This window comes from Protopterus annectens, chromosome 14.part0 (assembly GCF_019279795.1).
Source record: "Protopterus annectens isolate FY-2018-M chromosome 14.part0, PAN1.0, whole genome shotgun sequence".
Taxonomy (NCBI): Eukaryota; Metazoa; Chordata; order Ceratodontiformes; family Protopteridae; genus Protopterus; species Protopterus annectens.
The window spans coordinates 636,128,982-636,156,878 of NC_056748.1; the positions used below are offsets into that span (position 1 = coordinate 636,128,982).

A 27,897-nucleotide genomic window follows, 5' to 3' on the forward strand; every position below is an offset into this window, starting at 1 on the left:
GCACAACCTTCAACGAAGGTACGCCCATTCACGCATGTCTCCACACAGAAGATGCTTTAGCTGAGAATCAAACAGGACAATGTCTTACTGTGAGGTGACAACGCTACCACAGCACCACCAGTGGAATACATGGAATAAATGGAAATTAGCATGGATTCAAAAAAATGGAAGAAGGGATTTAAATGATGGTTACAATACAGTGATAATGAAATATTTCAGTAAAAGAAAACTGATAATGTGAATAACAATTATAATATTTCAAATTAAGTAATGACTTTTCAGTGGGAGAAATATATATATATATATATATATATATATATATATATATATATATATATATAGATATAGATATAGATATAGATTCATAGGTTCATAGGTTCATACTAGGCTATCTGCCCAAGGGCATTTACAAGCCTAGCCCAGAGTTTTGTGGCTTTCGCCACCCCTTTAGTTTGGAAGATACTATGCCCATTATTTTGCTGTGCCTCTGTCAAGCAGTGACACTGAGATAATCCCTGGGGTATATCTGCGATCTCCCATCCATTTGTCAAGATTTCTCTTGAACAAAGCCAGCGAGGTGCTCTGCCTCACATGTACCGGGATTTTGTTCCACAGCATAGGGAGTCTCTGGGTGATAAATCTGTCCCTCCAGCACGTCCTATTAATAACCGTGTCAAGGTTTAAGTCTCCCGCCCTTGTAGTTCTGAGGGATCTAGATTTTTTGAGGTGAAGCATGTTCATCAATTCTGGGTTGGACATGGCCTTGTATGTCAGGCACAGGTCACCTCTGAGCAGACGGTAAGCGACTGAATAGAGCTGAAGTCGGGCAGCATAGGACATATTTTTGAGACCCTTTATCCTTTTGGTGAGGAACTTTTGGGGCCTTTCCAGTTGCTGCAGGTGTCGTGTCAGATACATTCCGAATGGGGCATTGTACTCAATCACTGGTCTGATGAGTGATGAGTACAGTGGGACGATCACTTCCCTTGATCTAGATGTGAATCCCTTCATGATCAGGTGGGCAATGTAGAAGGTCTTCCTAACTACTTTGGCAACGTGAGTGTCAAATGAAAGGTTACTGTCAACCTGGGTCCCCAGATCCCTGATAACCTCTTCTGTGCTTAGTGGGTTGCCACCTATATGGTAGCTAGGGGTAACCTTGTTTTTCCCGAAGGGTATAACTATGCATTTTTTGGCGTTTAACTTTAGGCCATGGCTCTGGCACCAGTTATCCATCTCTATGAGACCCTTCTGAAGGATATCTGTGTCAGATGTGTTCTCAACTATGGCGCCCAGTTTGCAGTCATCTGCAAATTTTGTCAGCCATAATCCTCCTGTGTTTGCTTGTACTTCTGAAAAGTAGATGCCGAACAGGAGAGGGCCCAGGACTGAGCCCTGTGGGACACCACTTGTGACAGGCTTTGAGTCTGACATGGCGCCAGCAACTCTGACCCTGTGGGTTCTGTCACTTAGCCAGTTTGCAACCCATCTTGTGACGTATGGGTTTACATTTAAGCTGATGAGTTTTTCAATGATACCTAAGTGGGGTATTGTGTCAAAAGCCTTTGCCAGGTCGAGGTAGGCTATGTGGACTGCCTTTCCCTCATCAATGGCCTTGGTGACTGTTTCAAAAAATTCAACCAAGTTTAAAAGGCATGATCTGCCTTTGACAAAGCCAAACTGGGTCAGATCCAAAGTCTGCAAGTCTCCTATGTCTTTATTTATGAGTTCCATTATGATCTTCTCCATAGCTTTGCAGATCAAGCTTGTCAAGCTGATGGGATGGTAATTTCCAGGGTCGGTGGAGGCACCGCCTTTGTGAAGTGGGACCACAGTTGCCGTCGCCACTCCTTTAGCGTTATCCTGAGGTGAGGCTAAGATTAAACAGCTGTCCTAACTGCGGGTTTAATTCCTCATTAAGTTCATGGAGCACACATCCGGGGACACCATCTGGTCCCATGGATGCTGTGTTTTTTGCCTTGGAGAGAGCAGTTCTCACCTGAGCGTTAGAGATGTTTGGGGGTCTATAATTCTCTGGTATAGATATCTCACCTTTTGGGGGGCAGGGGGAAAAGTTTGCACTGAACCTGTCAGCCAGTATGTTGGCAATGTCTGTAGGTTCAGTAATTTTTACATCATTTTGAACTAATTCTGAGCATATCTGGGAGTTTCCTCCCAGGTTTCTAACATAGCTAAAGAAGGCCTTATGATTGTCCTTTGAGTCCTTAGCGACTTTTCTCTCAAAATTTGCCTTGGATGATTTTATGAGAGATCTTAGTTTTTTACTTATAATGATCAAGGGTGTTTTCCCTTTTAAGGATTTTGCTCTATCTTGTAGTAGCTTCCTCCTTTTGTTGTAGAGCTTGTTTATGGCTGGGGTCCACCAGACTGGACGCTTGCCTTTGGTACAAAGAGTCTTTGTTTTGTTTGGGATTGCCGGATCCATACAGTCCTGTAGGTGCTGGTAGAAGGCATTTGTAAGTGATTCAGCGGCTTGAGTAATGGTTTCCACAGGCTCGGGGGCCTTGAAGGAGATCACACTAGTCTTTAGAAGCGTGAAGTCGGCTTTTGAGAAGTTCTTCACTGTGGTCTTTTTTATCTCAGGTGGGGGCGGGATGTGGACTTCCAGTGAGAGTAGTTTATGGTCTGATCTCATCAGTGAGGGGTATACTTCCAGTGTTGAACATTGTGACCCCATGTTCGTGATGATGAGATCTAGTATGTTATCTCCTCTTGTGGGGATGGTGACTAGTTGTTCCATGGCATTTGAGTTTATGAACTCTAGGAACCTTTGGGCTAGAGTGTTGGGGCTTGAGTAGTGATCCCAGTCTATATTCGGGTAGTTGAAATCACCTAGTATGATGGTGTTTGGAGATACATTTTTCCCCTCCAGTGTTTTCAGGAAAGCTATGTGAGGTTCCTGAGATTGAGAGGGTGGCCTGTAACATGCTACAAATTGCAGAGCAGTCTTGCCTATGGTTAATTGCACCTGGATGGTCTCCGATGCATGCGTGCCACGATGCAACCTTGAGGTGTGGGTGTCCTTGATGAATATGGACACCCCTCCTCTTGGTGTTGTCTGGATTTTGGGGCGGAGCATGATATGAGGTAAAACCTGATAGTGCCGGGGTGCTCTCGGGAGCCTTGAACCAGGTTTCAGTGACAGCACAGACATCGATGTTCTCCATACTGAGAAGGGCCTCGAAAGTGCGCATCTTGAGGTTGAGACTTCTGGCATTGAGCAGCATTACCCTTAGTTTTTTTCCTTTTTTGTGTTCTAGGGTGGTAGGTTTAGAATTTGAGCCTTGCCTAAAAAAGGCACTGTGGGGGTGGCAATAGCTGTGTAGCTGTGTAGGACAGAAATAGATAAACTAATAAAAATACAAACTGTCACAAAGTCTCAGTACTATAAATGGAAACCTTTATTTACAAAATAAGTTAACCATTTTCATCTATTTCATATTATATGCACTTCTTCAGAACTGATGACACATACTTCCTTCCTTTTAAAATATCAAAATAACAATGTCACAAGTGCCTTAAAGATAAAGTACAAGTAAAACCAATTAATACATTATTTAAAACACACTACATTTCTACTCGATAAAATCTATATAAGTGTAGATGCCACAAATTTAATAAAATATATAAGAAAATAGACAAAAGTATGTAACCATCACTTTAATCAGTAAGTGTTGTTACTATTATTTTAAACATTCTTAATGGTTGTCTATTTTTACCTTCTTACTAAATCCAAACCACAGAACAGAAATAAGCAATAAAGACTAAATTACATGTCTTTTGATATAAATCAGTGTAAAATATCATAATCATAATTCCTGTAAAAGCTGTTACCAACAATGCAGAGAAAAATTAAACCAAAAGAACTATATACATTGTGTGTAATTTTGTAACTCTTACTATAAAAATCTAAACTTATAGTCTAAAGTATATATACACATTATTTAAATAGTAGCCTGGAGTTAATCATTTAATCGCTTTATATATATTTCCTAAATTTCCAAAGGTCCATGGCTTTAAGTATAAGAATGCTAACAATGGAAACATTTTCATTAGGGCCAGGAGGATCATGTGAGTTTAACTGTAATTGCTATATTAATACCGTTGTTTCAAGTATGGCTTCCTATCAGCTGCCCCTGGGATTCGGCACAAATTTTTCCAAGAAGCCAAACTTAAATGTATGATAATCACTGCATACAGTTGTATGCTTATATAAAACATGGGCGGTACAGTGGTGCAGTGGTTAACATTGTTGCTTCACAGCAAGAGGTTCTCCGGTTCGAGTCTCGGCTGGGGTGCCTTCTGTGTGGAGTTTGCATGTTGTCCCTGTGTTCGCGTGGGTTTCCTCCCACATTCCAAAGACATGCATCTGGAGCATTTCTCCCCGGGCCTCCACTGAAAACAGGCTCTGTGGAACCTAGTCGGACTTTCCCGGTCAACAAATGTTAAATAAAAATAAATAAAATAAAATATTTGATCTATGAATGTCATAGTTATGTAGGCAAATTTGCCTTTTTAAAGATGTTTCTGTCTTACCAATATAAAAAAGATGTTTTTGTTTGACTGTTGAGTTATAGTATTTTATATATGTTATTTACAGTAGGTGATATGAAAAATCAGCAAGGAAATGTACTCAGATGCAGGATTGGAACAGTTATAAAAAAAGAACAGTGAAATTCAGAATGGGCATCAAAATAAGTGCACTCATTACTGTTTAATTTCTTAAAATTGTGTTTAGCAATGATAGAATAACTTATGTTGGACTGGTTCACATTTAATAAGGTAAAGGTGCTATATTGTATTTCAGTTTAAAGCAAGTAGCTGACAGAGCCCCAGGGAACTGTGCATCATCTCTTTGGACTTCCATATTCTCTTACTACTTATTACTATGTGGGAATATGTTGAAATGCTCAAAATAAGCACAATAACCATTTTAGCACTGCTTTTGTTTAGTATGCTAACCTTCAAACAACCTCTACATGCTGTTTATTCTGTGTCAATTTTCTTGTTATATTCTACACCACAGTGCTGCAACTCTTTTCCCTATCTTTGTAGAGTGAAGAGTAAAGCATCACTGTTTCATCCAGTAAAATCTCTTTCCCACCCCTACCTGCAGATATGGGTCCATGTCAGATCAGCGAAAACCCAGATTACCGACGACCACATCGCTGACAACATGCATCCCTGACAACCGTAAGTCAGTGTATTACAGAATGGAATACATTCCCGTTCCCATAATATATTCAAAAAACACATTAAAACGTGCCTAGCAGGGGGGCATGCCCCCCTGCACCCCCACACCCCCCTACGTAAATATACAAACTCTGAGATTGCATTACAGTGAGGGAATGGGAATAACTCCCTTTCTGCACTACTCACCGTTTTCAGGGATGCATGTTGTTGGCAATGTCATCTCGGCGATGTGGTCATTGGTGATATGGGTTTTCGTCCATCTGATATTGACCTGCAGATATATATGTGTGTGTATGTGTGTGTGTGTGTGTGTGTGTGTGTGTGTGTGTGTGTGTGTGTGTGTGTGTGTGTGTGTGTATATATAGGTCTCTAGGATCGAGAATCACCCAGCACACCGACACAACAACAACATCGACACCACATTATCGACAAACCATAACCACACCACACATGCAACAAATACAAAACATGTCGTCCACAAACCAAACCCCATACACTGCACACACACCACAACAATCACAAAAAAAAAAAACAACACATCCCAAAAAAACACACCCACACCACACACAACACACAAAAATCCAAACAAACCACACACCACAACACACACACACACACAACTAACCACAACCCTAACTAACCCCGTCCTAACCTCCACACACACTCAGCTAACCCTTAACCTAACCACTAAACACCCTAACCTATCCACACTTACCCTTTCGCACCCCGACTCTTACCCCTCCGCCCCACACAGCGTCCCTCACCTCACATCCACTCCACGCGTCCCATCTCATCCCGTTTCATGTTCATCCTATCCCAGTGATCTATATATATATATATATATATATATATACATATATGTTTATATATATATATATATATATATATATATATATATATATATATATATATATATATATGTATTGCCCAAAACAGTGCTTCTTCACTTAATTTTACACAAACACAAAGAAAGAAACAAACAATGCACAAATTGCTCTTAGTACAGTTCATTTCATACACCCCAGGATTCAGTAAAATCTGTGTAGACTTTGTGAAGAGCCTACGAGGAATGTACTCTTGTACATGGCCATGGCTCCCCCTCAGTAGCGCACCATGCATATTATTCATGGATTGCTGTTGTGGAAGACCACAGTAACAGAGATATTGAATCCATGTAGGCAGAATTGTTGAGGATGGTCAGATGTCATGTACATGGTGAAGCTCCCTGTAATGTTCCCTGCTGCTGTTGAAATGTGCTGTGAATTAATAGTTTGTGTTTAAATTTCTAATTTTTGTTGAATTATTATTATTATTTTTATTTAATGTCCTTTTGCACAGTGCAGAGTGCAGAAATGCCAAGCGGAGCTTATACATAGGCAGCTGACATCTGCCAGACATCTAAAAATAGAAATACCGATGTAATTAATTATATTTCAGGTTTTTTATGTTTTTTTTATGTCTGTATGCACAGCGTGGTGTGGAGCACAGCAATACCAAGCTGTGCTTACACATAGACAGCAAACACCTGCCAGACATATAAAAATAGAAACCACATGTAATTAATTATTTCTACCTTTTTTAAGCCTGTTTAAGCCTGTTTTCATGGTGTGCCACAGTAGCTTAGTAGCATATGTGAAGGTACACTAGTTTGTATACCATCCAAGTAGCTAAATGGATAGAGTGATGGCTTAAATCTTCGTAGGTCCTGGGTTCAAGTCCCTAGGAGACATACCATTTGTTTAATGTAATCTAAATTTTTGTTTAATTTAAAAGCATAACTTTTACATTTGGAAGAGATGCATGGTGCTAAGCACTGCTTAAACATGATTAACAGCTACTACTGTTTGCACATTGCTAAGCTTTGCTAAAACCTCAGTTGTGTGCGTTTTCATGATGCTCAGCAATGCTTTGCTGGTTCGTGTGATGCTAAGTGCCGTGGCACTTTTTTAAATGTTGCTAAATGACATGTAAGGGTGGGAAAACAACCTATATTAAAGGCAAAAGGGGGAATTCTGCAGCATTCATTGGAGTCTGTCTGACAGTATGCCGGGTGATGTTGGAGAGCGTGCAAGCTTTTCAGTGCAGAGATGGGCGTGCAGGAGTCCAGGGTTTTTGTTGTGCTCCTAACCCACAGTTATGAACCTGAGCTGCTGCAGGGCAATTACCAGGTCTCAGAATATAAGGCTGAGGCCTGGAATTAGTTGGCTAGCAACTGTACCAGTGGTACTGGTATCCCTGAACTGGTGAGCAGTGTCTTCATCACTATGATGACCTAAAGCATAGAAAGAGGGGAACTTTGGACAACTGGGTCCAAGAGGCGAGTTCTGGACATGCCCCAGACATATGTAATTATTTTTTCTGGTATTTCATTAAAATGCAAGCTGAATCTGTGCAAAACCGGTATGCATAACGGTGTGCTTCTTTCCCAACAGCTGCACCTGAAAAGGCTTGTAACGCCCAGTCCCATGCCAGGCACCTGGCCAGGTTGCACCATGTGTGTGGTAAGTACAGATATATTATGCTAACTGTAGTGCAATAAACAATAAAGAATAAAATCTGTACTGCAATAAAGAATAAACAATACAAACTGTAGTGCAATAAATGGGCAATTAGAAGTGTAGGCAATAAATGAATAATAACAGCTATACTGCAATAAACAGTAAAAATACCAATAACAGTAAGCATAAAGGTGTACAGCAGGATTGTGGTGTCATAACATAATTCCACTAGAACTCTATGCATTGTATGTCTATGACAAGGTTGCTGCAGTCAAGTGTACAATTGTAATATGTGTAGAATGCAAAAGTAGTGGCTTGATAAATGTATTGCTCAAATCATAGTAATGTTCAAGGCTGTCTCCAGACCAATTTCAGTCACATAATACTCTCTTTTTCTCCCACTCCAGGAACAAAAGATATATGGGTGAGGTAGCCCATTTTATGGGCAGATATTGTGTGTAGACTTCACCGATAATAAACAGCAGTACCAATAAAGTGTTAAGCAGCATTGTGTTTTCCTAAAAAAAAAAAATCAATATTTGCATTAGGACTGTATTCATTGCATGTCTGTTCTAAGTTGCTGCAGTCAATTGCTACATTTTTTGCAGATGTCCCCTTTAGTCAGATTTTTTGGGTTCTACTCCCATGCCTGTCAACTAAGGCATGATGGCTGTCTAGTTTAATGTACACAAACATACTCTCAACTGTTATAATTCTTTGTAATGTAATTGCAACTTCCTAATCTGTCTGTTCCATGATTACCACATAAATAAGTACCTGGAATGCAATATATTTTCAAAACTGTTTACAGAACACATTGGTAGTTATGTCAGTCCACTTTATGTGAAACTGTTCTGTGTAGTTATGTATCTGCATTTGTTACTGCTTGACCCATGTTGTCCCATGCTAACAGCTTGAGAGTTATGTATGGGCTACATCCGCTATAGAAGAATTGTAGTCACTGTACTCACAGCTGACACTATACACCTGTAGAAATATGTGGTAGTACTCTGTGTAGTAATATTACCTGTGAGGTAACTAATGGTATGTTTTCTCTCTCTCCCCACCCCTTATCTTCTTTAATTCATTATTGTTATTTATTATTATGATTTAATATTAACATATTTTGTTAAACTAACTTTTATTGGCCTTATGGTTTAATTCAAACTGGCTTGCTGTTACCATATATATTGTTATGCTACTTGATGTTGTGTTACACATAATATATCTTAATATGTATTTGGATTAATAAATATTATGTTCCATTCTTTTAATACTAACATTGGTTTGGTTATTACTAACCTTAACTTATTGTTATAACTACTTTATTACAGTTCGTCAAGGTCAGCAGGTTCCTCATGATCCGCCTCCCTTCCCTCCTCCAGCCGTGGCACTAATTCCCAGTACATCTGGAACCCAGCCTGGTGCTGCTCTCTCTCCCTCTGGGTAGGGTGGTGGACAGGGAGTTGTCACTCACGATAAACTACCAGGTTTGGTGCATGGGATCATTTACCATAGGTTTGGACAATGCTTGCATTGGATGGAGAGCATGATGGCCACCGTTTGTGTGGCAGGCTCATCCCAGAGCCCAGCTTCCACCACTGTCACCTTTGGGGCAGAGTTGGAGCAGTGCCGACAGTACCATTGGTGGAATGTGAGTCACGCTGCTACCTTGTCGAGGCACATTGGACTGATATTCCACAACACTCTCCCTATCCAAGGTGTTTACCCACATCTTGTGTTCTATACCACCCCTGTCTGCTGTCTTCTCTGTCTTGTCTTTCTGCAAAAGCTTCCTCACCTACCCAGCTTACCACCCCCACAGGTACCTATTTCCTTTCCTTAGCATTCCACTCTCACCTAAAAAGAAAAAAAGTACATCTGCCCCCCCCCCAAAAAAAAAGTATTGTCCCATATGTAGCTCTCCATTTCACCCACGTGTCCACTGGACACACATAATTTGATCCATCTGGCTTAACATCGCAATTATGTTGTCCTCACCCCTCTCTCTGGGTTGAGAGTTCAAAGTTATCTACAAATTCTGTCAAAGTGCACAGTTATTGCTCTACAAGAAATGGATAGCTGTGGTTCTTTCCGACACCCTTCCTGCAGATACCTACCTGAATTTCACAATGTTTTTCCCCCTGCTTGCACCCCATTTCACCATTTTCCTATGTCCCCATTTTTCTTTATATATTTTTAGTGTGACATTGGATGATGTAGCACGTTGTTTAGCTTCACTAAGCTCAGCTAAATGGGGCTATATTGATATATGTGTTTTAAATGATAATAAACACACACAAAATAAACACCTGTCCCCTATTTTGAACCCAAGACCATCGCACCTGTAGACCAATGCATTAACCTGCCATGCCACAAAGCTGTAATTAAAACAGGTGGTATAAGCAAAACATAGTAATTGCAAGTAACACTCTTTAAGCATGTTTAAGCAGAGATGATCATTGCGCCTCATCATGCAAACTTGATTAAAGAGTAATGCAAAAATTGGGAGTGCACCTTGGAGTTTGGTGCAAGAGTACACCACAAGAAAGCCAAACACAGAACAATGGATGTAAGTGAGGTTTCTAATAGCAGCTAAATGACTCCTTTTATCAGCAATATTTACAAATACACTTGCCAGGGCATTGCTGGCAAAATACATGTTCAAATAGGACCCAGAAATACATCCATATAAAGCCATGCACATAATTATGGCTGTAAAAAAGGATGTCCCAGCCTGCATGTCGGCTTATATCTTGCAAATACTCAATACTCAATGTCTCAGTCTGTTAAATGCCTTGCAAACCATACATTTTACCACACATAGTACTGGGCTCAAATCCAGTGGTGTGCACCTTTTAATTACATTATTGTGAAGCCATCAATTAATGACAGAGTCAGGTACTCTTTATCCACACAATGCATTTGAAATAAAATTTCTACTTTTTACTGATGGACATCACAGGCCTGCAGATAGGAACACATTTCACATATCCCTATAGCAAAACTATAAGTGCATAAAGTGTCACATCATGTGTTAATATGCATTCACAAAGGATTTTAACTCAGGTAATGCAAATGAGGCCGATTAATATCAGAGTGCAGTTGACAAGCCTTTCAAATGCACAGTGCAGATTAGCACAGCTGCACAACTAACATACACATATGAAGCCCCTGCTTGTAACAAGGACTGCCAACACACATGTTCCAAATGAGTACCAGACTGTAACACGTGGCCTAATGGTTGCCCAGTTGGTGGACATAATGTTATATGTATCCCCTGTGTTGCTCAAGGACACAACAAACCTGTTGCCTACTACTCTGTTAATGATACTGTTGCCTAACATACTTACCTTAAACGCATGCCTTATTTGGATTGGAATGGCTATCCTCACTCTGACTCAGCCTCTACAACAAGGTTGCACAGCTCCCACAGTTTTTCCAACAGCTTGTTGTCTTCCAAAGTGTTCACACTCTGTGCTTAAGAATATTACCTGTTGCAGCCTATAGCACACACATCTCTATGTAAAGGTAGCTGCTACAGACCTACCCTCTGGGAGACAGCCTTCTCACCCCAGTAATGTCCAGCACAACATATCAGAAAGGGTTGCTAATCTACCTGAAGGCCTTATATCCTGTACAGTGGCTGCATGTCACTGGCTGATGATAGTGCAAATCAGTTGTGTTGGCTGATATTGGCATTTCAGAACCACAGATTCATTAAGAGGCAATTGCCTGCTAATGAGAAGCATGTTAAAAGGAAACTTGCTGGCTATGGGGAACCATTCTGTTTGAGACTTTCTGTGCAAAAAACACAAGTTTGCAAAAACATAAATATCACCACATATCAACAGAGGAGTTTTGCACTCCATAGGTTCATAGGTTCATAGGTTGGTACTAGGCTATCAGCCCTAGGGCCTATACAAGCCTAGCCATAACAATTCCCTGGCTATTTCTTCCCACATTATTTACTTTCCTGGACCCTTGTCTAGCAGGGTGACTGACGTGATCCCTGGGATGAATTTCCTTTCTCCCATCCAATCGTCAAAGTTCCTCTTGAAGAGATCCAAAGAGGAACTCTGCTTGACATGTATGGGCAATCTATTCCAGAGTCTGGGGAGTCTCTGGGTCAGGAACCTATCCCTCCAGCATGTTTTGTTTATTGTGATGACAAGGTTTAGATCCCTGCAGCGTGTAGCTCTGAGGGATTGGGATTTCTTTAAGTGTAGCATGTCCAACAGCTCTGGGTTTGACATGGCCTTATATGTTAAGCAGAGATCGCCTCTGAGTAGACGATATGCGACAGAGTATAGCTGGAGTTTTTTAAGGCGGTCAGCGTAGGGCATCTGCTTTAGGCCTGTGATTCTTTTAGTGAGGTATTTCTGAGGCCTTTCCAGTTGTTGCAGATGTCTTGAGAGGTACATACCAAATGGGGTGTTGTATTCTATAATGGGTCTAATGAGGGATGAGTACATTGGGACAATGACCTCCTTTTTCTGGATGAAAAGCCCTTGGTGTTGAGGTTTGCCACATAGAAGGATTTCCTGACTGTTGTGGCGATGTGGTTATCAAAAGTGAGACCACTGTCCACCTGTGTCCCTAAGTCTCTTATCACACTTTCTGTGTTTAGTGTACTGCCACCTATATGGTAATTCATGGATACATGTTTTTCCCAAAGGGGATAACAATACATTTCTTGGCATTGAGCTTGAGCCCATGGCTCTGGCACCAAGCATCTGTTTCTGTAAGGCCGCTTTGTAGGGTATCCACATCATTTGGGGATTCAATAATGGCTCCCAGTTTGCAGTCATCTGCAAACTTTGTTAGCCAGAGTCCCTTAGTGTTGACCTGTACTTCAGAGAAGTAGATGCCAAACAAGAGTGGCCCCAGGACTGAACCCTGAGGTACTCCACTTGTCACTTGTCTGGAGCTGGATTTGGAGTCGGCTACTTTTACAGTGTGGGTTCTATCAGTAAGCCATTTAGCAACCCATTGGGTGACATAGGGATTAATGCCCAACTTAGTAAGTTTATCTATGATTCCAGAGTGGGGATGGTGTCAAAGGCCTTGGCAAGGTCTAGATAGGCTGTGTGGACCACCTTACCCTTGTCCATGGCTCTGGAGACTGATTCAAAGAAGTCAATCAGGTTCAGGAGACAAGATTGGCCCTTCACAAACCCAAACTGGGTGGGGTCCAGTGTTTGAAGGTTGCCAATGTCTTTGTTTATAAGTTCCATGATAATACGCTCCATGGCCTTGCAGATAAGGCTTGTCAGACTGATGGGATGGTAGTTTCCGGGATCCAAGGTGGATCCCCCCTTGTGGATTGGGATAACTGTAGCTCTACGCCACTCAGTGGGCACGAAACCTGAGGTGAGGCTATGATTAAACATGACACTTAGGTGAGGTGCCAGTTCATATTGTAGTTCATGTAGTACACAGCCCGGGATGTCATCTGGTCTCATGGATGCTGTATTCTTGGCTTTAGAGAGTGGATTTTGTACCTGTATGGCTGTTATTACTGGAATTTGGCAATCTTCCGGAATTGAGATGGGCCATTTAGGGGGTGAGAGGGGGAGGTGAAGTTGGCACTGAATCGATCTGCCAGGATATTGGCAATATCCTTCGGATCAGTATATTTAATGCCATTCTGTTTTAGCTCAGAGCAGATCTGAGCATTGCCATTTAGATTTTTGACATAGTTATAGAATGCTTTGTGGCTGTCTTTGGAATCTTTGGCAATTTTATTTTCGTAACTAGCTTTGGAGGATTTTATGAGGCATCTCAGTTTCTTACTGAGGCTAGTAAGGGAGTTTTTTTGCATCCTGGGATTTTCCTCTTTTCTGCAAAAGTTTCTTCCTTTTGTTGTAAAGTTTGTTTATGGCAGGGGGCCACCAGATTGGCTTCCTTTTTTGGATGAGAGCATTTTGGTTCTATTTGGGATGGCACGATTCATGCATGAGTGGATGTGCTCGTACAGTGCCTTAGTGTAGGATTCAGTAGTTGAACTTTCAGTTCCCGTCTGCATAGGTGTCATGAAGTTTGTCACTTCTGACTTGAGTAGCATGAAGTTGGCTTTGGAGAAGTTTTTATGCTGGTTTCTTTACTGGGGGTGGGGTGGGATGTGGATGTTAAGGGTGATTAGCTTATGGTCAGACCTGACTAACGAGGGGGTGACCATAGGTAAGGAGCATTGATTTCCCATGTTGGTAATGACCAGGTCTAGGATATTGGAGCCCCTGGTGGGACTATGGATTAGTTGATCCAGGGCGTTGGAATTTATGAATTCCAAGAACCGTTGCGCAAAGGTGTTGGGACATGAGTACTTTTCCCAGTTAATGGCAGGGTAGTTAAAATCGCCCAGTATTAGGGTGTTTGGTTCTATCTTAATATTTTCCAGTATGTTTAGAAAGGTGTAGTGAGAATCTTGGGGTATGGTGGGGGATCTGTAGCAAGCTACAATTTGGATTGCAGTCTTACCTAGTGTTAGTTGCACTTGGAGAATTTCAGACACATTCTGTTGGCCAACTAGCCTGGTGGTGTGAATATCCTTGGTGAATATTGACACTCCTCCACCTTTAGTGTTTTGGTCCTGGTTTGGTGGCCGAAAAGTGTGGTAAGAGTTGTAGCCTGGTATTGCAGGGTGCTATCTGGAGCCTTGAACCAGGTCTCAGTTACTGCACAGATATCGATGTTCTCCATTTTTAGGAGTGCCTCGAGAGAGTGCATTTTGAGGTTTAGATTTCTAGCATTGAGTAGCATTACCTTCAGATTTTGCATGCTTGTACCTGTTATGGTGGTGGTTTTGTCCTTTGAAGTTTGCCTAAAAAAGGCACTATGGGGTATCAAGAGCCTTAGCCAGTAACTTGAATCCCAGGGGCGACAGGTGCAGACCATCTCTGGCAAAGCATCGTGGTCTGTCAATCATGTCATCCCAGGCAGACAGATACTGGATCCCCTTTGAATGACACCATAAGCTTAGCCAATTGTTGAAGTCAATCATTTTATCCTTATATTGTGGTATCATTCTGGGCCAAGGCAGGATGCTACTCAGGGCTAGGGTCATACCTGCCTGGGCCACATGATCCAATAGCTCTTCCATGTCTCTTTTCATGTAGTCCAGGGAGGTACGTCTCAAGTCATTCACTCCAACATGGACAATGACAGAGTCATATTTGTACTTGTTGTGGAGTGACTTTAGTGCTTGCGTTATGTGGCGGATCCTGGCACCCGACAGGCAGCTGACTGTAATTTTCTCCTTATTCAACCTGGTGAGAGGGATATCAGTGTGCTGGACTATAGAGTCACCTATGACTAAAGTGTTAGGTACATTGTCTTGCCTTAGGGGCTGTTGCTGGGTGGCACACTGGTGTTGTGAACTATGTGACACATTGGTTGTGATTGGTGTTTGTTTGCGTTTTAGCTTCAGAGGTCTTTGATGCTTGGGCAGGTTACAGTTAAGGGCCTCTGCATATGTGGATTTAGTGTTGCTATATGTGGGTGTTGGTGGTGTGGGTTTAGAAGGGCTATGTGTTGCTTGAGGTGTAGTGTGGGTGTTAACCTTCTCCACTTGACTGTTTAGCACAATCTTGAGTGGAGAGAGCTTTGCTTCCATTTTGGCTATGTAAGTGCATCTCTCACAGGTTGTAGTGTTGGGTGGTAGGAGGAGAGGGTTGTCTGTGTACATGAGGCAATTGCTGCATTGCCCCAGTATGCCCAGATTCACCAGGTGGACAGGAGAAATCACCGGAAGCTGACCCTTGGACATGCCTGGTTTGGGGCTTTTTTTTTCTTTGTAAAGTATAGGAGCTGTTTCCTTAGCAAGGTACTTTGCAATTATAGGCTGTTTAGTGCCTACTATTAATTTCTCCTTGTTAACAAGGAGAGTTCAGTGTTTGTATGAGTTTAAGGCTTCCTAGTGCTTTCCAGCAGGTATTAGAGAAAGTGCTAGTCACAGGGATGCTTAAAGTTAAGATTGAAAAGAATGCACTCTGCAGTGTGCACTAGAGAAGTTAGATGTGAAAGTAGGTAACTTCAGTTTTACCTGTTTAAAAAGTTAAGGTTTAGTGGATAGTTACTATTTTTAAAACAGCAAGATGGATTGAAAGGGGTGGTCACTTTTGTATTTTGGTACTATGAAATACTGTAGGATGGCCAATAAATTTAAATAATTGAAGGGGTGGGATTTCAAAAATGATGATTTTGTGATTACTCACATAAGCCAGTGAAAATAGAGAGAAATGAGATATATGGTCAGACTAACATAAGAGGTGGGCAACTAGAAAGACAGTGGTATTTAACAAGACAACTAAAATGGGTGGGAGGGCGGGAAACATTCTGCCTGACTCAGAACAGAGAGCTGTGGTCTCTTTTGAAGTTTTAATATGCTGTTAAAACAGAATGCAAGCAAAACACAAGGTAAAGAAAACAAACTACAGTATTCAAAATATAGAAAGGCAATACAGTAATACAAAAAATAAAAGCAAACTAACCTTTCCTTCACAGCAAAGTGTAGCAGAGTCTGGATGAGCCTTTCTGGTGTGTAATATTTTTGTTTACAACAGAGTGCAGATGTGTGAATATGCTTACAGGAAATAGGAATTACAGCATTAAGACTTTCATAGAACTGTGATAATGGCATGTCATTGATTTCCAGATTTGTTACACCTGCCTACACAGGACGTACAATACATCAAGGATGCAATGTTTTTTGTCAGTGTGGCACACTGGTCTCATGGGACTGCCCCTTTATATTGGTTGTAATAGCACACTGCTATTTGTTTGGCACTGTTGTTTTGACATATTATCAGGAGGGTTGCTCCTAGGGGACACAGTACAATTGACTCCAGTGTTGTGTGTAGGATCGTATAGCAGTATCTGTCATGGCACACATGGGAAAAGCTGACTATCACTGGTATTTTAGTTGTATCCACATGCTTACTATTTTTGCACACTGTGGAATATGACATGTGTGATCAAGCAGTGGATACTGCCACCCATTCTGTTCTTGCTGTATCTCTACATAGTGTACTTCCACATATGTGATCCTGTCATGCGTCTTTCAGGAAACATGTACCCAAGACGCTGTACACCTTTCACAGATATGGAGAATGATATTATACTTGAAGGCTTCCGGCAACACCACAAACTCCTACTTTCCATGAGGAGGCAAAACCGGGAACAGCAGGCAGCATTGTGGGCTGACCTTGTCTGTGACATGAATGCTACAAGTCATCTGAGGACATGATCAATGCTGTATGCCGAAGAGCAGCATATGTAGCCAGGGGTTATGGCATCACTGGTGGAGGGCCTACAGTGGAACACCCACTCTCAGCCACTGAGGAATTCCTGGCAAACCTAGACACATACAACAGCTCCCATGTGTCCATCACACTGTTCATCAGTTTCCACATCAGAGGACTATGCAGGTAACATTAGTTCGATCACCATTGCAATACTGTAGCACTAAGTGTGTCAGGTAGTACATACTCTTTTGTGGGTGTAAGGTCTGTGTTCTTTGGGGGAGTGTTTAACTGCACTTTGACTCTCATGCTCAGATGCTGACTGATATAACAATTAACACAGTAGCTACTGCAAATGTGAGATATATAGACATATTATCTTATTGTGGTGCAACATGTGGTTGTACTGACATTACCTCTCCCTCAACTTTTCACAGGTCTATCAGGTATTGGACAAAGCCATGGTCCTGCTCCTGGTAAGCACAATACTGTTTTGTTATAGATGTAGGTTTACAACAATGTAATCCCTAAAGTGTCATCCTAGGTCTGCTGCCTGGATTGGAGTACTGTTGGCATGATTGCCAACTGCACATATATTTTCTGACTGTACACATGTTGGAGTCATATGTATGCATTGTAGCTGTGACTACACTGATAGATGTGACAGTATTGTCAGGACATTACAGATTGCCACATGTGTCAACTGGGCAGGGTCTTCACAAATGTCAATAGTGTACCTCATTGTTGCTGATGAGATTGCTATGTAAAGAGCTTTATTTACAAGTAATTACAGCTGCTTGTGGGAAAAGTAATGTCTTCATGTCCTACCATATGATGTTGGGGTTTCAACAGGTCTGTAATAATGCCAACAGTGTATAGACCTGTACATTTATTGTAACATTGTACTGCAGAGCATAATAGTGTAGGTATTAATGTACTGTTTTTTCTTTTCTTATCACAGCTGACCATGGGTGGTTGGTCTCTGTCCTCTACACAACCTGATGTCAGCGTCTCTTTAGACTCTGATGATGATGGTGGCCACAGTGAGGCACAGGTGGGGGTTTCTATGGCTGAATTTGTCCCAGAGGTTGACATCACTCTTCTGCCCTCATTTGTCACTGCAAACAGTCAGTATTCCTACAAATACCTGTTCCTCAGTGTCCACAGATATTGGATAGTCAGAGGGTGGGGACATTGAACAGGAAAGTGTGGCAACTATGGCTCCAGTGAGTGTAGACACTGGCCATAGCCAGAGAGTGAGGCTCCACACAGGTGGATTGATAGGAGTGTTCACAGGAGGCCTGCTGTCCTTTCATCACCTGTTGCAGGTTGTCACATCACGGTTCACTCTGTATATGTTTAGGGTCATCATGGAGGTACAGGCACATTCTGAAAGGAACTCCAGACATATGGTCAGGCTTATTGATGCAGCACATTCTGCCATCCGTGACTGCTTTCACTGCATTGGTGGCACCCTGGATCAGTTCACTGATGCAATAGAAAGAAGGTGGTTTGAGACAGTGTCTGTCTTAGGATGAACAGTGTATGTGCTGGAATGTGTGGTTGAAGTTGAGTGTCAGCCTCATGGATGTAGGTCAGCAACTCCATCTGCTGAGAGTCCACATGGCCATGCACAATTATGTTCCTGTAGTGGCAGTACATCCAGCACCACAAAGGGGAGTGTGTTGTCAACACCAAGATGTGGCAGACATGGGATCATGGTCCTGGGCATTCCTGTGGAGGACATGGTCCCAGCAGACAGAAGTCACCTTCAGGTACTAGCACCACTTCTGACCTTGGGCATGGAGGTACTAGTGCAACTCTTGGTAGAGCCAATTCTTGTGTTTGGGGTTGGATATGGTGAACTGTCAGCTCTACCATGCATGGTACAAAGCTGTTCAACATACACACATGCAGGGCTAGCACTGAGCTTAACTGTGTACATGCAAACACTTACACACCACTGTCAAATGCTGGTCACCTACAGAAACACATAGCACATTTCCATGGTCCTTCTTGCCTGATTCTCCTTCCTGACTCACACACCTGCTGTCAACCTTTTGGGTCAGCCTAGGCCTCTTGCACCCCCACACAACACCCTGTGCAAGTGATACCTGTGCCATGTCCCTGTCAAACTCATCATCAGTGTAGGGAAATGAAGCAATATGTCTGATACACAGGGTGACTATATAAATTAACATGTACTTGTGTAATGCATTGTTATTTTACCACGCTACTTCTATTGGTTACTGATAGATACTGTATGATGACTTTTGTAATGAGTAAGCCACAATATTCTGAGGTACCTTTTGTTGTATGATTTTGTAATGGCTGTATACTTCAAAAATAAAAGGTGTGTCACAGACCTATTTATATTTCTTTTTCAGGATTCTGTTGGAGACATCTATGGATACACAGCAGCAATAAAGCCATAGACATCACAGCAAAGAATAAAATGTCAGCATAGAAAAAATATGTCCTCAGCAAGGTACAGTACTATAGGTGCATGGCTCCATATGTCCATATGTGTATAACAGGCTAACAAGGACAATGGAGTCATTCGGCATACTCATGCATCCCTAATCTGTGAAAAGGGTTGATACCCTTGATAAGTGTCAGCAGGGTTTTGGGAGCTAACACATCTACAAGCTATGTTACTGGAGATGACCCATCTACATATTTCCTGTGTCCAGTACAGACATTTGTACAACAGCTATGATTGTCTTGTTCTGCATCCCACTCTGTAACCTGAACATGATGTATGTCACAGCAAATGTGTGCTTCACATGCATGGGGGGCCTGTTACATATATGGTGTACTGTCTGTGTTACATACTTGTCTCTCCAGCATGTACTATTTATACCAAAGTGATGGTGTAGGTGTGTAGAACAGTAAGACATGTGTTAGCCCTGTCATGGATGTGCAAGAGGTATATAGTGGATCTGACACCTCCCTGTATGGCAGCCATACACATCCCCTCCAAAGCATTTATGAAATAGACTACACATGTACAGTCTTGACATGGACTCCATAGGATATGTTATCTGCAATGTGTAGTGCTGTACCATGGAACCTGTGTGGCTGCTACAGTTGTTAGATATGCCTGTGTAGTGACATAGCAAGGGTGCCATTGTACACAATGATAGGTTTGATGAGTGCCACATTCAGTATAGCAATGACAGTCTGGGAGTTACATCACAGACCCTTCTGTTTAGGTTGCACAACATTGAATGCATCCCCACATCTTACCAATCAGTGACAGTCAAAGGCTACATTACTCTCTGTGTGCACAAGTCCATGAGTCTTGGGTCAACCATGTGTGTTATGCGGACACTACTTTATTTCCCAGGGGTGGATGAATTTCCAAAGGATAGTATTATGCAGTTGTTGGCATTTAGTATTTGTCAGTGGCACACACAACAACTGAATGTGTGTCTCGGGCCATCCTGGATAACTGTTGGTTCTGTGTGGGATTTGGTGACAGCTCCTGATATGCAATCACCTGCTAATGTAGTCAGTCAGAGGGCACTGGCAGTGGTTGTGACTGCAGAGTGGGAGTGACTAGAAGGGGTATGCCATTAATGATGTCTGGGGAAATCCACAGGTGACTGGTGTCATTGCAGCATGAGTCTGCCAATCCTATTTTCTCAGATTATGACTGTCAGACACTTGCCTATCCACCAGCTGACATAACACTCTGTAGATAACCTATACAGATTCCAGCAAGGCCTGCTGGCATAATATTGTCAAAAACCTTGTCAGGCCATGGTAGGTAGAATGAGTAATATTACCATCATCCATTGCATAATGTAACACTTAATGGAGTCCACCAGTTAGAGTTGGTAGGCATGATTTGGCCTTGAGCTTAACAAACAGTGTGTGGTCCAGCATCAGTAGGTGTATGACAGTGTTACTGCTCATATCCATGCTAACTCCTTTCATGAAATTTCATGTCACATGACTTAGAGAACTGGGGGCACTGTTTGGCACTACATGCTAGTTGTCCTTTGAATAACTAAGCATTGCAGTTGCTTCCAGCATGTTCCAAGAAGAAACTCATCATTTCCAGCTGGAATTACATGCTGCACATCTCTGCTGCCAGTCATGCCTGTTTTTTTCAATGTGGTATATAAATATTGTCTTATATAGCCAACGTAGAGTGTCCAATCCCATGGGATCAGACAGAAGTCAAAGGAGTGCTTCCCTCTCTTTGCTTTCTCTCTCTCTATTTGCTAAGTTCTTCCTGACAAAATATTTCATACTGAAACAAGATAAAAATCATGCCTGTATTATAATTTGGGTTAATACTTTTGTTGTTTAAAGGAAATTAATTTCAGGTGATATCCCTATATCTGTCTATATATATATATATATATATATATATATATATATATATATATATATATATTAGTTACTATATTTTACACAGACATTACAGTCGAAAGACATACACAGAGAAAGACTAAACATGTGAGAAGCAGTACAGAGAATGGTTTTAGGCAGAAACTAAGGAAACAGATAATGCAATAAAGACAACAAATAGAAAAAATAGCAAGTTGTCTGTGTTTGTGGTTGTGCATGTCCAAGTGTACATGCTGTAATATAATGGACTGTATTGGATGGGAATGACAGAAATTAACTGAATATGCTACTCTGGCTATTACTTATACAATTATCCTTTCATTAGAGCACAGTTAGGCTTCTGAGTTGTACAATTTCAAACTTGTGGCTGTAATTGATGGTCTTGTGTGTGTGTGTGTGTGTGTGTGTGTGTGTGTGTGTGTGTGTGTGTGTGTGTGTGTGTGTGTGTGTGTGTGTGTGTGTGTGTGTGTGTCTATCCGTCAGTCTGGCTGCATGCATGCACGAAGGGGTATATAATGGGGTGCAATGCAAAAGTCTGATAGCAGTAAGCTGAAAGTATTACTGTGGCTGTTTTTATGCATTTATTCAATCACTTGATCACAATCAAACACCTGAGATACATAGTAAAGGCTTTGTAACTGGTAAACAGACAGGCATGTGAGGTAGCGTGTATGTGCAGCAGAGCTAGATGACTTCAAAGAATGGAATGTTGCATGAAGTATACAAATGAGTGGTAATAAGTTGTAATCAAAGAACAGACATATCTGTAGACTGCTTTAGTACTGTGTCACTATAGATAATGTATTGACTGTACATGACACAGATGCCCAACTGTGAAATAAAATAAAAATGATGATCACAATAATACATTTTAGTACATGAATGTGATCTCTATTCCTGTCAAGACAGACCAATGATTGTTTAAATATAATCAAAGGATAGCAGGGATCAGTCAGTTTCATCCATAGATTGCTTCCTGCCCATGTGCTATACTCACTTTACTGAGTATGTACACCTCAGATGCCTCATTAGATTGAATGAATAAATAACTACATAAATAATGACCACAGCAATGCATCTTCACACACCACACAGATATGCCAGCTATTTACAGACAGTTTAATTACTGTGCGAAACTTAGCTGTCTACCTAAGATCAAATGAATAAATAAATAGAGTAACAAATTTTAATGTCTTGTTGTCAAACATGTACAGTGCAACTCATTACAAACCCATCCACACATATGCATGTGAGCACATGCACATGCATACGCACACATAAACACACACTCTCGTAAATACATTTACAAATACCCACAAAGATGTACCTACCAATTACAATCATTTTCCTAACTGTGTAATACCTCATATGTTAATTGTAATCAAATGAATGAAATAAATACAAACACAGAAATATATACAGCTCAATGATGTCAAATACATACAGTGAAACTCATCACAACTCCCCAGAAATTCATGCCCAAAGAAGTGCATACCAAGTACAGCCACTTTGTTGATGTCAGATCTCTATGATTAAATGAATTAATACACAGATAGTGATCACAGATATATATTTGAGATCATTGCTATAGACAGTTACAGTGCATCTAATTTCAAACATCCAATACATACACATGCAAACACACACACAATACACATACAAGCACATACACTCACATGTCCACCAATTATAGCCACTGTATTGAGTGTACATACCTAACATACCACACTCAGATCAGAAGAATGAGTAAATACAAAAAAAAAAATCACCACATTAATATTTCATTTTGATAAGTACTTAATTGCCATAGAGTAAATAAACCCTGACTATTGCAAGGAAATATAGTGTAAGAGAGCTAAGTGCTTTACATATTGAAAAGCTGCAACACACTTAGTGCTATCAGAAAGATCTTTGTAGTAAATACACCTTTCTTTGCTCCAATTCACAATAAGACAGAGAAAAATAAAAAAGGAAAATTGGATACTTATGTATTATCGCAACCAGATTCTGAGTGAGTCTGTGACTTAACGGTATGATGTTAGTCACTCATGTCAGGTACTCACGATCCTTCAGTGAAGTGCATCATCCCTCTGAAATGAAGATCTGCTGAAAGACTACACTTTTTAGTGTTATCCAACGAAGTTTTACTTGATGGCTAGCTGGACTTGTTAACAGAAGTGGGATTGGTTTTGTGTTTAAAAAAAAAATAAGTTGAGAGAGGTAGAAAGTCAGATGAGTTCCCCAGGGTTGTTTATTTGTTATTACACCATGACCCCTCATTAATATTCCAAAACATGCACACTGATTGGCCAGCGTGCACGTTGTAAATCAATGACCGGACCTTTTTCCATTAGTGTAAGTCTCTTTTAAAACACTGTCTCGCTATGTTAAAAGAGTTTAACATAGCGACACAGGTCTTGCTTTCTCCGTTGCTTTTTTTTTAAACCTGTCTCGCTATGTTAAATGGATTTAACATAGCGAGACAACTTTAAAATAAGCAACGGAGATCTCCGTTGCTTATTTTAAAGCTGTCTCGCTATGTTAAACCCATTTAACATAGCGAAACAGTAAAAAGCAATGGAGATCTTGCTTTCTCCGTTGCTTTTGGCCACAGCTCTGATGTACTGCGTAGGCATGCGCAGTAAATTAGAAATGCCGCGGATACCAGACAGCTGTGGAAGGGCAGCAAAGAGGCATTATACAATGCCATTATTTAAGAAAAGTAATTATTTCTTTTCTTAAATAATGTCATAGTATAATAGCAATAACCCACTTCTGGGTGTGGGTAATGCGGGATTTTTTAAGTTCTTCTTATTGATCTGCGAAGGTCAGTGTTTATGATTTAGCAAAAGACTAGACCTTAACAGCAATGAAACATGTCTAAGACTCTGACAAGCATCTTTCTACAAAAAGGTGTATTTTTTTCCAAATCTGGAGCATAATTGTGCTGCTGCTTGCAGTATAAAACAGTTCATTACTGGGATTATTTTGTTTGCCTCATATAATGTCATTTTCTGCCAATTCTTTAACCAAAGGTACTTACTGTAAAGACATAACTTAGTTAACACCTCTTTAATACCTCTTCTTTAAAAGTATATTTTAGCTATCACTTTTATTTGAATAGATATATGGCAAGTAACAATGGGAACATGTGTTGTGATGATCTGCACTAGAATAGACAGCAGATGGCTTGAAACACTGTAGTGTTAGCTCAAACTTGTATCAGATTGCTAAACATGGATGTTTGTTTGCAGTAGTATCATGCATTGCCATCCATAGCACTGAAAGCTATAGACTGTACTCATTGAAAATCGACTTTCTCTGAAAAGGTTCTGTCCTTATCTTTATTTTACTTTTGAATTGCAAAAACAGAAAATCCACAAAATGCTTTAATGCTGCATCTTCAGTTTTCAAAACTTGCAGTACAGGTCTATAATAAGCAAATTTCTGCAGCATTATGATGAAGTACATGTGTGTTTACTAGAAATGAATACACTGCATACCTGTGAATTTGAAACAATTGTACAATAAGGCATTTTAATACCTTGCTTGATACACACTGCAGCAATAATAATTTTAGGGTGAAAGTAACTTTGTTGTAAGATGAAATTGTCTTTCAGGCACATGAAGAGGCAAGTGAAAATAAGGCTCGTTACTATGACATCATTAGTAAAAAATTGCTAGGAGTACCTTTAACCTTTTTATGTGTTATTGATTTGGCAGTACATGTCATGCGTTTAACAAATTTCTGAAAGGTATGACACGGGAAAATAAAATGCAAAATGTATATAGATTCCTTCTGTGAAATGAAGAAATGCAATTAAGGCAGACTGAAATAGCTGTATTATGAAATATTGATGCACAGTTTTAAATGCTTCCTTTAGAAAATAATTTCTTTATAATTTTTTCCATAGTAAACAAGTTTGTTTATTTGTTTAACAGCTGGATAATGTCACATCCCTTATTGTGGCTGCAAGAAATCTAATGAATGCTGTGGTACAAACAGTAAAAATGTCATATGTTTCTTCGAATAAGATTATAAAGATCCATTCCACATCTGGTCCATGGCACCCTGCTGTCATCTGGAGAATGAAGGCTCCTGCAAAAAAACCTTTGATAAAAAGGGAGAAGCCTGAAGAAGCTGTAGCAGCTGTTAGAAAAGGTTCTACTAAGAAGATGATCCACCCTGTTAAAGTCATGAATGAATTTCAGGGAAAGGTTTTTAAGTAACACTGAAATGTGGTCTTTTTGACATTTATTATTTTACCACTTATTTTTAACTATTTCTGATATAAAAGATGCATAACAAAGAGAGACTGGGATCATAAATATTTGAATAATGCCTTCTCATGAAAAACAACAGAAAAACAGACCTGATTTTCAAAAATGAATACAAAGACATATCTTATGTAAGTGTTACATTAAATAGTACACAGACGTGTCTGCACATATTCACTTTGTAGGCAATAATGGAACAACAGTTATACATGGAAAGATTAAAAGAAATAGAGCTGTGCTGGTCATGAAAAATAACTGAAGTATACACATTTTCAAAGATAGCGCACCATACCAAGACTGCATCACTTTAGTAACTTGCCTATATTATACGATTACAGCATAGCTTTCTAGTAACTGTCAATAAATGTAAAATAAATACTATAATTTTAAAGATAAAATCCTTCTGAAAATATGTAAAAGTATTTGTGCGATACTGTTCTGCTCCCTTTGAATTTGTCTTTGTTCACATACAATTAACAGTACAATATAATATGTTACATACAGTTGTGTTACTTTATTTGAAGGCAACAATTATATTGCAGTTTCAAACATAGTATAACAATATTTTGATCTCCCTAGTTAAAATTATTGTAATTTTCTGGAAAGAAAGCAAGTACATACTTAAAATTCAGATCTCATTATGGAAGTCCCAGCTGAGAAAATACGATACAGGGTTCCACATCAATAAGAACAAATTGCTATTGCGGAGATGTTTCTAAATGCTTTGAAAATAATGCTATCTAATTAATAGTTGTGAAAAACAGGTTCTGTTGCTATACACATTTCCCTGTATCTTATATTTTAGTCTAATCTGAATGGTAAAAGTATTTTATAAAAGCAAGTGTATATTTGTGCGTATGCATTTATATACGCATGTGCATGAGTACAGAGTATATGTATGAGCATGTGTTTTTTTTGTCTGTGCTGGGCATTGCTAAAAATGACAACAAAATAATTCTGCTGGATTACGCACCTGAAAGAGTTCTGATCACTCATCAGATTTCTATTGCAGTAAGTTTACTGTGAATAGGGTGTTTCTTCACTCCACCTATAGGTTTATATACAGCGCTTAGTGTTGGCTTTCTCCAGCATGTGCTTTAAGATAAACACTTAGTACATAGCCTGCTGTGAGTTTGTTAGGTATTCATTTTTAAATATACTATAGCATAGTCTTCTGTTTTAAAAACAACGTACACAGTTTGTTATTCTTTAATGTGGCAATTAAATGCATTTTAATTTGTCTTCATAATGTTATCTAGTATATTTTGAAAAGATGGAACACAACTTATAAAAATTGTTAGATATGCTCTGGTTATATCTGTCATGCATTTTACTTCTTAATCAGTAACCTTTATTAATAGATGAGTCTCAGAACGGGTTATCACTCTAGGACTCATAATCATAGCATCGTCCTTATATACGCCCTGTCTTGTCCTCTAAAGCAGTACTACTACAATAAATTACTCAGCAAACTTGGATTGGCTATATGCTGTAATTTTTAACCAGGTAAATCCACTGTATACAATTGTCCCATTTCAGGGGTGACCCCAGAGTCTTGTCTGCTCAAGTGACTTGCAGAGAGTGATATGGTAGACAAAGCAAGGTGGAAGGAATCAAAGATTATACGGTGGGCACAGGAAGCAGCTCATTATCAGCTCAGCATGGACTGTCATGCCAGAATCTCATTACTTTCCAGTTTGTACCTTTAGCTCTATTGCTATGTCACCAGGATGAATTTAAACAGCTATGTCAGCATCTAGAGTATAATGCAGCTTGCATGCTAAATGGACTGTTGTACAGTACCATACTGCGTCATGTAAACTAAAAGGAAAACTATATCAGCCTTCTTCAGAAACAGCATTCGAGCCTCTGCATTTATTGGCTCAACATAATGGAGGTATGTCAGTTTGATTGTAGCCAATACACTGATTTTGTGTGTGTGTGTGCACGTGTGTGTCTGTGCATGTGTCTGTGCGTGCGTGTGTGTGTGCTTGTGTGTGTGTGTGTGCGTACAAGTGTATGAATAGTTGTCCATGTGTCTGAATGTACTTAGTGTGTGTGTATACGTATGTGTATGCACACACAAGTGCATGAATATGTATATGTACATCTGTGTAAGTCCCTCAGTGAGTGTGTGTGTGTGTTTGTGTGTGCATTTGTGCATGTGTGTGTGTGTGTGTGTGTGTGTGTGTGTGTGTGTGTGTGTGTGTAAAGCAGAAACTGGGCATGCTTTGTCATCCCTTCAGTCAATGTTTAAGAATGTTTTCATTAAATTAGTGGTTAGAAATATATTATTACTGGCC

General features: G+C 40.2%; 1 protein-coding gene across 1 annotated transcript in view; it reads left to right on the plus strand.

The window, feature by feature from the left end:
* Positions 1–27,052, plus strand: part of CTNNA3 (catenin alpha 3) — a 2,496,777-nt gene extending 2,469,725 nt beyond the window's left edge. The window contains exon 10 of the mRNA XM_044055603.1: positions 25,259–27,052. Coding sequence (XP_043911538.1) covers positions 25,259–25,546 — 288 coding nt within the window. The 3' untranslated portion in view covers positions 25,547–27,052. The remainder of the gene's footprint in view (positions 1–25,258) is intronic.
* Positions 27,053–27,897: the final 845 nt, after the last annotated feature.